General features: G+C 39.6%; 1 protein-coding gene across 1 annotated transcript in view; it reads left to right on the top strand.

Annotated features, from left to right (window-relative positions):
• Positions 1–11231, top strand: part of C2H8orf74 (chromosome 2 C8orf74 homolog) — a 56608-nt gene extending 45377 nt beyond the window's left edge. Inside the window, exons 3-4 of the mRNA XM_051975730.1 lie at positions 9578–9981; positions 10858–11231. Of these exons, the coding sequence (XP_051831690.1) occupies positions 9578–9981; positions 10858–11079 (626 nt within the window). The 3' untranslated portion in view covers positions 11080–11231. The remainder of the gene's footprint in view (positions 1–9577; positions 9982–10857) is intronic.
• The last annotated feature ends 1197 nt before the right edge of the window (positions 11232–12428 follow it).

Here is a 12428-nt window from a genome sequence, read left to right as displayed (position 1 = left end):
CCACTCTTTCTCCCCACTACACACACACACACACACACACACACACACACACACACACACACACAATTTGTTATTCAACCCTAGGTTATGAGGTGTTCTAGGTGGGCTTCTGTCCCTATTTTGCCCAAAACTAACCTCCAAGCTACTTCTAATCACCTCTATATCATGCCATAGTTGTTGAGCTGTTTTTCCTAGTTCTCCTTTACATGTTGTTTTTTACCTTATTATAATGTGAGATCCTTGAGGGCAAGAATGATTTTTTCTTGTTTGTTTTTTGGATTCCCAGAACTTAGCATAGTGTTAAAGCATATGGTAAGAGATGCTCTCTTTACATTAATTACAATAAATTGATAAAATGATTAGAGGTAGGATCCAAAGAGTGGATTTTCCTGGGATTATGTCCACTTAGAAAGAAAGGAAGACATGATGATTTCAGGACTCCTAAGTGAGTCAAACTGTTCTTTGTCAGTTCAAGATCCATTAACCATTAAAGTCATTTATTCTTGGTTCATTGTAAAGGGATCTTAAACCTGGGGAACAAGGCACCAGCATCTTTGTGACCATCAGTGACCTAGGACCATTATTGAATGGCAGTGGTCTTCCCAGATCTTTTGATCTTCAGATGAAAATGGACTTGCAAACTCTCAGGATAGTCAGTTAAAGGTTTAAATTCCTGAATCTCCAAAACAAGCGTCTCTTTCCTTTGGAGAGGATCAATACCATCCTAACATCGTTAGGTCATTCCCACTTCCTTCAGATTCCCTAGGACTACTCAGAACTGGATCTCCTACTCTCCTCTTCCTGCAACTAACCCTGCAGTTTCATTCACAAGGAGAGTGTAAGGAGGATAGTTTCCTGAATAATAATGAGGGATGATTTACACTTCAATGGGAGGAAGCAATAAGCAGGAGTCAATGAAGTGATTTTTGGTGTAGAATTGGGCAGTCTGGGGGGCACCAGTGAGGTGGTATATGGGAAAAAGCAATGGAAAGGGCTGCAGATGGAGACAAAGGGTAGTAACAAGAAGTTTATTGCAGGTCTTAAAAGGGGAAGAAATTGGAAGGAAGGAAAGAAAGAATGAAGGAAGGAAGGAAGGAAGGAAGGAAGGAAGGAAGGAAGGAAGGAAGGAAGGAAGGAAGGAAAGAAGGAAGGAAGAAGGAAAGAAGGAAGGAAGGAAGGAAGAAGGAAAGAAGGAAGGAAGGAAGGAAGGAAGGAAGGAAGGAAGGAAGGAAGGAAGGAAGGAAGGAAGGAAGGAAGAAAGGAAGAAATAGGAAGAGATCCAGTTCTAGCATCCTCCTACAGAGAAATATCGTAAATTCAGAAATGAATCTATTCTATCTAACAGCTCTTCTGTCCCAAAGCTACTCCTGTCCTGCACTCTGACTCAGAGCAGCAATGTAACTCTTACTCATGGGTTATTTCTATGCATCCAGTGTGAGACAAAGGACTGTGTGCAATGGGTGAGAAAATATAAGAGAAGCATGTTCTTAATCCTTGCCCTTATCCTCCAGCCTAAGACCTCAGAAATATAGTAGCAGGGGTGATATAAATGCCATTCAAAGGAACTCTCTTCTCCCTGATTATTCCTCAAAGAAGTTTGTAGGACTGAAGCTGTAGGACTGAAGAAACGTTTTCCTTGTTCTGTGAACCCACCTCCTCATCAGCTTGATCTTAGATCCTATTACCTACAAAGCAAAATCAGCACCTCATGTTTTGTCTCCAAAAGGGTTGGGAACAAAACTTTAACTTCCTGGGATGTTTCTAGAATCCATCAAAAAGCAGAATTCTCCCAATCAGATAAGGATGCCTGGTCATCTTTTGATTATGAAAAATCTCGTAACCCTGAAATATTAGTTGAGTTGCCACAGCTTCAACCTAAATTTGAGTGACAGGCAGGGCTGTAGTATAGTAGAAAGAACCTAGAATCTGGAGCCAAAGACCTGGATTCAAATCCTTCTTTGTTTTTGTCCTTGTTGCTGCTGTTTTTGTTGCTTTCTCAACTCCTTCTTCAGGATCTGCTTGGTGGAGAGACTGGCATGATTTGCCATTTTCTTCTCCAGCTCATTTTACAGATAAGAAAACTGAAGTAAATAGAATTAAATACCTGCTATCTATATGATCTTAGACAAGTCAATTTCCTTAGTCCTAAAATGATGGAATTGAATTAGAAGAATCAGATTTAAGATTCTATGAATTAGGACAGGGTCCTTCCCATGCATAAGGGTAGAGATCAGGCTGGTCCTTGTTCACCTTCTCTCTTAAAACATTTTTGCTTTAAAATTGCAAGATTTAGTTTTTACTTTCATTTTTACTCCCAAACTCTCTTGAACAGTTAAAGCTGATGGAAACCTCTCTCTAAAAGCCTCAGCTTTGACTTGAAATTTATTCTAATGACTCATACTTTATGTAAACAGTAAATATTTATTTAATGAATTAAGGTTTTCAAAGCATTTGAGTCAGTGAGACACGTAATATGTATATTATTTTCTCTCTTTTTTTTTTTCTGATGAAGAAACTGAAGATCAGAGAACAGCAGGGAAGTCAATATCACCGGATTACAGAGTATGTGAAGGAAGTGAGGGTTGAGAAAACTAGAAAGGGAGGAAGGAGAGGAGTTATAAAGGGCTTTGAAAACCAAGCAGTGGAGAAAATAAGGAGTCTCTGGAGTTTCTTGAATACAGGGGCAGGGAGGATGATATGATCAGACCTAAATTTTAGGAAGATTAATTTGACAATTGAGAAGATGGATTAGGAGCAATGGAGTTTGGGATTGGGATTGTGGAACAATGAGGCAGATAGATCAACCAGATTGTTATTGAGGTAGTTTGTCACTTTCTCATGATCAGATGGATTCTAAGGATCCGAGAATGAAATGCAGGTCTTCTTGACTCTAAATCCATTATATCATGCAGCCTCATATAGACAATGTCCACAAGGTCCTTGGAGTTCTAGAAGATGAGTCCTGTTGGAGATTCTAGATCAACACTAATTAAATTTTTCCCACTCACAATCTCTTTTTCCCTTGAAATTTTTGCATGGCCCTGGATGTACAGGTATACAAATCAAACATTAATTGATACGAAATCATAATTTCACGACCCCCACATTCAGTTATGTGACCCTATGCAATCTACAATTTAGGAAGTTTTGTTCTAGATCATACAGATAGATGAAAAAGATTTCAGATGTTTCTATTCTAAACTCACATTTTACATATGATGGAAACTAAAACCCATTGAAGTGAAGTCATTTCCCCCAAATCACACTGAGCTGGGGTTTAATTCCCAGACCTTCTCACTCCAAATTCAGTACCTCTTCCACTACACCTCAATGCTGAATTAATTCTGTAGAATATTGATTTCAAGGAAAAGGAGGAGAGCAGCATGGTGCAGTGATTGATGGATTTGGGGGCAGAGGATCTGGATTCAAATCTCAGCACTGACACTAATTAGTGTCCTTCAGCAAGTCACTTAGGTTGTATGCTGATCAGTATTCTTCTCTGTAAAATATTGTTATTGATCTTATTTGTCCTTTGTTTTCAAAGAAAACTGTTATGAAGCCATGACATGCAAGTGAATTGGATTTGAGAGAGGGCTGTGCAAAATCACCTGCCTCACTTTCCCCTCCAGAGCCATCTGGGTCTAATTGCCAGATATTGATTAGGATGACTGGAGATGGCCCTGAGTGACCTGTAAAATATGGCTCCAAGGGGTCCTTTCTAGCTTTAAGTCCATTATCCTAGGAATATGTCTCTTAGATGATAGAAAACAAGCTGAAGCCATAAGTAAGTTTCTATCTTCAAAATATCAGCAGCATAGCTCTGAAAGAAAAGTCAGACATTCTGTAACTGGGGCTCTGTCTCCTGGTAAAAAGCTTCCCTTTGCTTTCCCTTAAAAACATTTAAGATTTAACCACTTTTTACACTTTAGAATGAATGAATTTCTTGGAGTTTTCCCCAAGATTAAGTTTTGGTGCAGGGTGAAGACCTTCAGGACCCTGGATATGGGAAAAGGGGTAAAAAGGATTAAAGGTAGCCTATGCAACATTAAATATGTATCTACTCCATTTATTTTTATTATTATATAAAGTAGATCCTGATAAAGTTATGCAATTCCAAACTCTGCGTTGAGTCTCTTCAGTTAGAGTTGAGGTGACTGCAACTAAACTGGTTTTTCAGGGGGCATTAGTGGAACCTGGTCCCACATGGAGAGAAAGAGGGGGGCCTCCTTTCCAATGGTTTTCTTGCCAGAGTCTCCAGAATTTATGTAGGGGTAATAAATCTTACAAAACCCTGAGCCCTATTCATATATATTTGGAGGCAGGTGGTGATAGGAGGAGGTAAGTTTAGCAATTCTTACAATTCAGTCTTTTCAATTTCGATTTTGAACTTCTATGTTGTCTTTACAGTACTCTCCTCCCCCTCCTCCTCCTTCTCTCCCACCCCACCCAGTCCCCATGCCTCCAGTGTTCTATGCAGGTGCTGGCCTTCAGGGAGTTGGGGGGGAAAGGGGGCTGCCTTCAGGAAGTTCCCAACAGCCAATGCAAATCAAGACAACTCCCTGATGTTGAAGTTGAACCTGCAGGCACAGATCTGTCTGAGGAAAGCAGCCTGGGCTTCTCCCAGAGATTTAATCCATGGGTTTCTGAGTCACCAGCCCTGGACTTCTCAACATATGGTTTATGCTCTCCACGGGCCAAGAAACTGTTCCTAGTAAGCCCCAGGTTGTCCCATTCTGTAAACTGAAATCAAATCAGTGCCATCTCTCCCCTCAAAAAGAAGCTGGGAACAGTAAGGGAAAGCTGAAAACCCAGTGAGACTGCAGATATAATTCTAACTCCAGCAATGATCCAATATGTGACCTCAGACAACTTCTGGGTTATGACTTCCTCATGTGTCAAAAGGGAAGCAAAACAGAGAGAACATTAGGAATAATAAAAAGATTACAAAATACTTGGCAGGTAAAATGAATGTGACCAATAATACATTCTCATTAGCGTTGTCCAATCCTTCAACCTATCAGTCAATCAATAAACATTTATTAACACCTACTATATGCCAGGCACTGTGCTAAATGCTAAGGAAACCAAAAAGGCAAAAGGGGTCCCTATGCCCAAGGAGCTTACAACCTGAGAGGGAAGACAACCTGCAAACAGATATAAACAAAGCAAGTTATATACAGGACAAATGGGAAATAATTAAAAGAGGGAAAACATTAGAATTCACAAGGATTGTGGGAAAGATTTCCTATTGAATTTTAGTTGGGACCTCAAGGAAACCAGGTAAGTAAGGAGGATTCAGAATTTCAGTGGGCTGGAAGCAGACACCCATCCCACACAACTGCACCAGTTCTGTACACAAGTATATTTCTGAATACAGAGCTTTGGGGCAGGAGACTGGAACAGCCCATGGTCATTCAAGCTGCAATGTGTATTGATACTGAGGGTGCTTTCTTCAGTAAATGACAAAGGAAAGACATGCATTCAAATATTGCATGGTAGCTCTACATTGGTGCAAAAAGGCTGAATAACCACCTCTTTCTCTACTAATTCATAGTGTGTGGGACAGGTCCCGTGCAAGACCCCCTTCCCAATTAACTCATCAGAGACATCTTCAGATACAAAGAGAAAGCATTTATTTAGTCCCTGCAGGGAGAGGCCCAGACACACCTGGGAGCCATCCCAATTCCTCCATGTGCTCCTGGAATCTGACCAGCTTCCGGCTTGTCCAGGGTTTAAAAACAAAAGACCCGAGCCTTCTCATTGGATAGACTAAAATCATTCTTGACATGGTCACCAGGGCATCCTTGACCAATGGTCACCAATGCTGGCTGCCTTCCACAGGTCATGTTACTTCCTGCAACTTCCTGTATCTCCAAGTTCATCCCTCCAGAAATCAAATGATCTCCCCATTCTGGGGATCATGTGACTCAAGACTGAAAAATCTTCTGGCTTTGGAATAACTCTCCTGATTCTAACCACTTCCTAGCCCACCACGCTCTACCCTTAATTCACCTGGAGATTACCCCTTAGCTTTTAGTCTCAGAAAACTCCTAGGATAATCACTACCCTTAATTCACCTAGAGAGTACTCCTTAGCCCATCACCCTTAATTCATCTGGAGACTACCCCCTAACCTCAAGCTATAGAAGACTAGATAAAATTGAACTCTCTCTCAACATTTTGCTGCTATTCCAATCAGGAATTCAGCTTGCTGAGAATTCTCAGTGTCAAAATAAACCCTTTTTTGCCAACTTAACTTGGAGACTAGGAATGCAAATTCTTTCACAAAACCAAACACTATTAGGGTATCTCATTCCTCAACAAAACCATTATCCCTACTCTGGGTTACTTTTTTTTCCTTCCCATTTTTAACACTACATTGTACATATTTTTCTCTACTTTTCAATCTCCTATTCCCCTATTTAATCACCACTAACAGTTTTCCAAAACCTAATCCTGCATTACTTTCACTATTCATCTCCTGTAGGGCAGTTAGGTGGTACAGTGAATATGGCATGAGCCTGGAGATTGGAAGAATTGCTTTCAAATTCAGACTCAGACATTTCCTAGCTGTGTGACCCTAGATAAGTTTTTAAATTCTGTCTACCTCAATTTCTTCATCTGTAAAATAAGCTAGAGAAGGAAATGGCAAACCTCTCCAATATCTTTGCCAAGGAAATCCAAAAAATGGAGTCACAAAGAGCTGCATGTGACTGAAACTACTGAACAACAATAATACATTTCCTCTACTGTTCCCACTCTTGGACTACTTACTGAATACTTGGAAAAATATATATTAATGTTTACAGAATCCACTACAAATTTCTGTTATCTAAACTCATCCAGGCTATTACTGCAGCAAAGCAATGCATTTACATCTATTCACTTTCCCCGAATTGAATCTTTATCATACTTCCCATAGTGTCTATTCCAAGTCTTCTCACCCCAAATGAACCACACTGCTCCCTATTCCAACCCTCATCTGTGTGGATATCACTTTCTACTTTATTGAGAAGATAGAAGTCATTCACTCTGGCCTTCACACCCTTTTCTCCATTCTCTATATCTTAAAATCCCTTGACATTTTCCCCCATTCTTTCTCCTCTTTTATTGCCTCTGAAGAACTGGCCCTTCTCACCAACTCCAATATGTGTACCCTAACTGTATCTTATGGATTTCCCCAGCAAATGATCCTTACAATCATCTTCTCTACTAAGCCCATCTCCAACATAAACACACTGACCACCGAATGGTTTGTCTAGTCATTAGAAATACCTTCATTGGGGCAGCTAGCCCTGAAGTCAGGAGGACCTGAGTTCAAATCTAGCCTCAGATACTTAACACTTCTTAGCTGTGTGACCCTGGGCGAGTAACAACCCCAATTGTTTCAGGAAAAAAAACTTAAAAATTGAAATACCTTCATTTTGTTTTTTTTTTCCACTTGATGTTGAAAATCCCTGGGAATGTGGCATTTGCACTATCCTAGTTTTCTTTTTAATATTCATTGTCCCAGTAACACTATGAAACAGGCAAGCTATGTATTGTTATCCCCATTTTATCAGTGAGAAAACTAAGGATTAGGTTACAAACTAAATGAATTCTTCACTGAAGTCTCAGACCTCTGGCTCTTTCCATTTTATCATACTACCTCATATACTTTGTTAGTTGTAGCTAATGCTCACCTGTCCTTTAGTGTGGGAAAAAGGGAAAAACCATCAATCTTTAAAATGAACAAGTTGAAAGTTACCTCATTGATGCCAGGAAGGAGGGGATGGAATTTCCCAGGAGGCCAAACTCTGTCCAAACCATAGCTTAAACTATTGGCAAAGTGAGGACCTATTCCTGCCAAATCCTAAGGACAGAAGCATTTTCAATGTTGCATCCCCTTGGATGAATGTTGTGACTTCTCCACCCTTTTTTTTTACTCTTGAGAGAAGATTAAAGGTAAACATTGGCTCATGGAGCCAAGACAACAAGAAAGAATATCCCACAGGCACAAACAAGGGGGAGGAGTCTTTAAAACATTCCTATCACCAGGAGCCAATTGATGAAGCAGCCCCTTCCTGGAGAGGCCTATGGAACTTGACATTGATCCTATTATCCTTTATAATGTCAGAGTTCAAAGTGACTCAACCATGGGAGCAGGCAAAATTGGGAGAATTTGAGGAAAGAAATCTTAGAAAGAAAAAGACTCAATTTCTCCCCACAGGGAGCAAAGTTGGGAGCATGTTTTGTCAAATTATTTGAGTAACTCAAGAGAGGCCATCCATAACATCAGGGTAAAATAATTAATCATACAATAAGATACATAATACTAGATCTAGAAAGGTCTAGAAAGGTTCTCTCCTTCATATCCCTTTTCTTCTTAATGGGTCTCCTGTACTCTTTGATTGCTTTATTTTTATAGTTCTTATTGTCACTGGGAGCATTTGGATTATGGGTATAAGACTAGAGGAGAGTTCATGTAGCCTAACACAATCATCATTCTGCCTTAGGTTGTAAGCTCCTGAAACCAGGGACCATCTTTTGTCTCTTTTTGTATATCTAGTGCTTAGCATAATGCTTGGCACATAGTAAATGCTTAATAAATGTAATGAATAGATGGATAATACGAGGGTCAGCAAACTATGGCATGTAGGTTGAATTCAATCCATTGCCTGTTTTCCTAAGATCCAAGGCAGACCAGATTTGGTACTTTGCAGACTCTGATCCAGAGCAAATCTTAAACTGTGGGTCACAATCCCATATGGGGTCACATAACTGAATATAATATGAAATTATGATTCATTGTCAGTAAATGTTTGATTTTTCTGCCTATATATTAGTATAAAAACTCAGAAAAAAAAGGGATTGTAAATGGGAAAAGTTTAAGAAATCCTAGATCTAGATTATACACATTTATCCCCTCCATTATACAGGTTCAAAAGCTGAGGCCCAATGAATTTATCTGACTTGTCCAGTCACATTACAAAGTTCCAGTAAAGTTGCTTCTAGAACCCGGATTTCCTAACTTCTATTCCTTTATTCCTTCCCCATAATATTTTAAAAATAATTTTATCATGAACTTCATAATCATATGTGGACATGGACATTTTCATACACATAGGACAAAAATAGGAGATTGCTTTATGCCATTTTTCAGCTTCAGTCTGTTTCTCTGACACAGATGCTGGATTACTAAGATCGAGAAGTCACTTCAACAGTCTTTGGGAGGAGCCAATTGTATGATCAGATGTGAATCAATCACAGTAGGGAAAACATTCGCACACACATACACACACATATACTTCTACCTCATCTCCTGTCTGAAAACTGATGCAGTGAAAAAGAAGAGAGAGGAGGGAGAGCAAACTCACTCATAATGAACAAGTGATTGGCCCTTTCAAGGTCTTTTCTCCAATAGCCAACCCTCCCCCTCTCCTGCCTCCCCCCCGCCCCCATTTTGTCTATATATACCCTGTGATCTTCAGCATAGAATATTTTCTCTGGCTTTGTGGGAGACTGATGATTGGTCTGGTAATTCTTTGGACCCCTCTTCAGAAAACTCATTCTCCACTTTTGTCTCTTTATGTTCTCAGATTCCTCCATTTCTCAGGCCTTAATGATACTTGCGAACAAGCTCAAAGAATATGAAACAAAGTTTAGTCCTTCCAATCTGCTGGCTGTCTGTGACTATTTTCACAACACTTTCATCCGGCATTTAAAACTCTACCAGTATGTACTCTGCAAAGACCAGGATATATGCCAAACCAAGGAAACCTTAGACTTCTGTCCTCCACCACTGCCCCTTCCATTGTCTGAGGGGGTTGACAAGGAGGTCTGGAAGTATCAACAGAAGTTGGCTGAGCTCACAGCTGCTGAGGTACAGAAACGGACCAATATGTTGCTTCTGAGAGAGACCCTGCACCTGGAAAGGGAACATACAATGCAGCAGATCTTTGAGGAAGTCACCCAGAAAGAAATGGAAGTCCTAGACCGAGAAGTAAGACAATATTGCAAGAGATATGATTAAGGACTAGCTAGGGAACTGGCCTTAGAGATAGGAAAACTTGTGTTCAAATCTTGCCTTTTCTAAAAACTCCATTTCCTTTTCTTTTCCCTAATTCTTTCCTCCCTCTTCCTTTCCCTTTCCCTTTCCATCTTCTCTCTGCCTATTAATGAATCTTTGGGTTACTTTTCTCTCCTTCATATCCTTTTTCTTCTTAATGGGTCTCCTGTACTCTTTGATTGCTTTATTTTTATAGTTCTTATTGTCACTGGGAGCATATGGATTATGGGTATCAGACTAGAGGAGAGTTCATGTAGCCTAAGCATTCTTTTGACAAATTTGAATGAATTTTATCACTCTGATATGTTAGAAAAACATGAGACTAAAATAGCTCTTCCTAGCTTTTGGATTATAGGATTCTACCATGTAAGTGAAGACAAAAATCACACTCAATATAAAATTTTTGTCCAATGGCCAACTAATAGATTACTCTACTAGAGAAACCACCCAGAAAATTTCAAGGGAGGGAAACGATAAGGCTGGGACTAGAACTCAAGTTCATTGAATCCTAGTCCAATCATACTGATCTTTTATAAATTGGCCAGCAAATTATCCTGTTAGAGGAACCACATCTAACATGGTGGGGGGTGAGCAGCTAAGTGGGGTAGAGCACTGGCCTTAGAATCAAATTTGGCCTCAGAAACTTGACACTGTGTGATCCTGAACAAATCACTTAACTTCAATTAGCTTGCAAAAAGTAGTCATATAGGAAGAAAAAGACAAAGTTATTTTTGTTGTCACTTAGCCCAATCATACTTCCCTGGTTCCCTATAGAACTCTCCAAACCAGCTATATCCTGTTTCTCTCCAGGCATTGGAAAATATCATTCACAAAGTCATCCACACACAGGTTGAGTCCCTCAAGGAGCTCTTAGAGAATGAGATAAAGACCACTTATGCAATATTAGACCTAAAACTGCAAAAGAAGACTTTGAAAGCCCCTCCTCCCTACCCTCCAGATCAAACTCAGACAGTTCAAGTAGAATCCAAAAAGGAAAAAAGCAAGAAAACCAAAGAAAAGAAGAAAAAGTAGGAGAGTGGCACTCAATTTGAGAAATGCAAATTGAGAAGAGACCATTTCCTGTTGGCCATAGAAAACAACCCGCACTGTATTTGCAAATACTGTGACTCAGACACTTCTTGAAAATTAAATGTGGTTGTTTTGTGTGTATTTTTTTAAAGCAACACCCTTAGCCATGCCCATATGTTAGATGTAGCTGGGATAAAAGTATCCCTGAAAATCAAAACTAAGTCAACTTCTTTCTTGGGATAATAAGAGTTTCTTCTTTACCATCTACCATGATATCATCCATATAGCATTTGCTCCATAAATTATAATTGACCATTCTCCACTGAGGACAAAACCAATGAAAGTGAGCTCAAATTATATCAGGGAAAAATTAGGATTCATGTCAGTAAGGATTTTTTAACTGGCACAATAGTTCTAGAATGCTGGAATGATGCCCAACAGCTCTCTCACTCTGTGATCTTAAAAAAGACAAACTATCAAGTGGGCTCCCGATGTCTGACATTACAAACCAAGGTAAAATCTCGGTGGCGTCCTCACAAAATCTCATTAATATATGCTCCAAAGGAGGGTTTTTCCTAAGTATGCAAAAAAAAAGTCCACTATTCTACATTCTCTTTTAAAGCTCGAGTTCTTTTCGTCCCTCTCTTCCAAATTAATCCAGCAAACACTTATTAAACAATTATTAAATATTCACAGCACTGTGCTAGGCACTAGGGATACAAAGTAAACATTCAAATAGTCACTACTCTCAAGAAGCTTTATTATATTGGGGGGAGATACATAGTATAAGCAGAGAAATATAGACATAATTATTTGCAGAAAGAAAGAGTTTTCCATAGTAGATGGCATTAGAGCTGAGCCTTAAAAGAATTTAGAAAATCTGAGGAGCAGGGATGAGAAGGAAGTGCCTTCCAGGCATAAACTCAGGAAATAGAATCCACAATCCTTTGATTGAGTAGGGCATTTTGGTCAGTTATAAGGTTTTTGCAATGGTACTCTTCCCAGCCCTTCCCCTCATTCCATCTCACATCGAGGGTCCATCTCTCCATCTTCTGAAGCTGATGTTGGCTGCTCTGTACCTATTGTTCTCTATGGATGCTGCATAGATAGACAGGACCTTTCCCAGATCCACTCACAATCTAATTCCTCCTTCTGTGTTTGTGACTCTGCTTGTGTCTGCCTATGACTATGCATGCATGTTTATTTTTTAGTTCCCTTTTAAAGATTAAGTCCACTGTATATGCAAGAATGTTTGTGGCAGCCCTGTTTATAGTGGCCAGAAACTGGAAAATGAATGGATGTCCATCAATTGGAGAATGGTTGGGTAAATTGTGGTATATGAATGTTATGAA

This window comes from Antechinus flavipes, chromosome 2, assembly GCF_016432865.1.
Source record: "Antechinus flavipes isolate AdamAnt ecotype Samford, QLD, Australia chromosome 2, AdamAnt_v2, whole genome shotgun sequence".
Classification (NCBI taxonomy): domain Eukaryota; kingdom Metazoa; phylum Chordata; class Mammalia; order Dasyuromorphia; family Dasyuridae; genus Antechinus; species Antechinus flavipes.
This window is presented reverse-complemented; position numbering and strand designations above follow the sequence as displayed.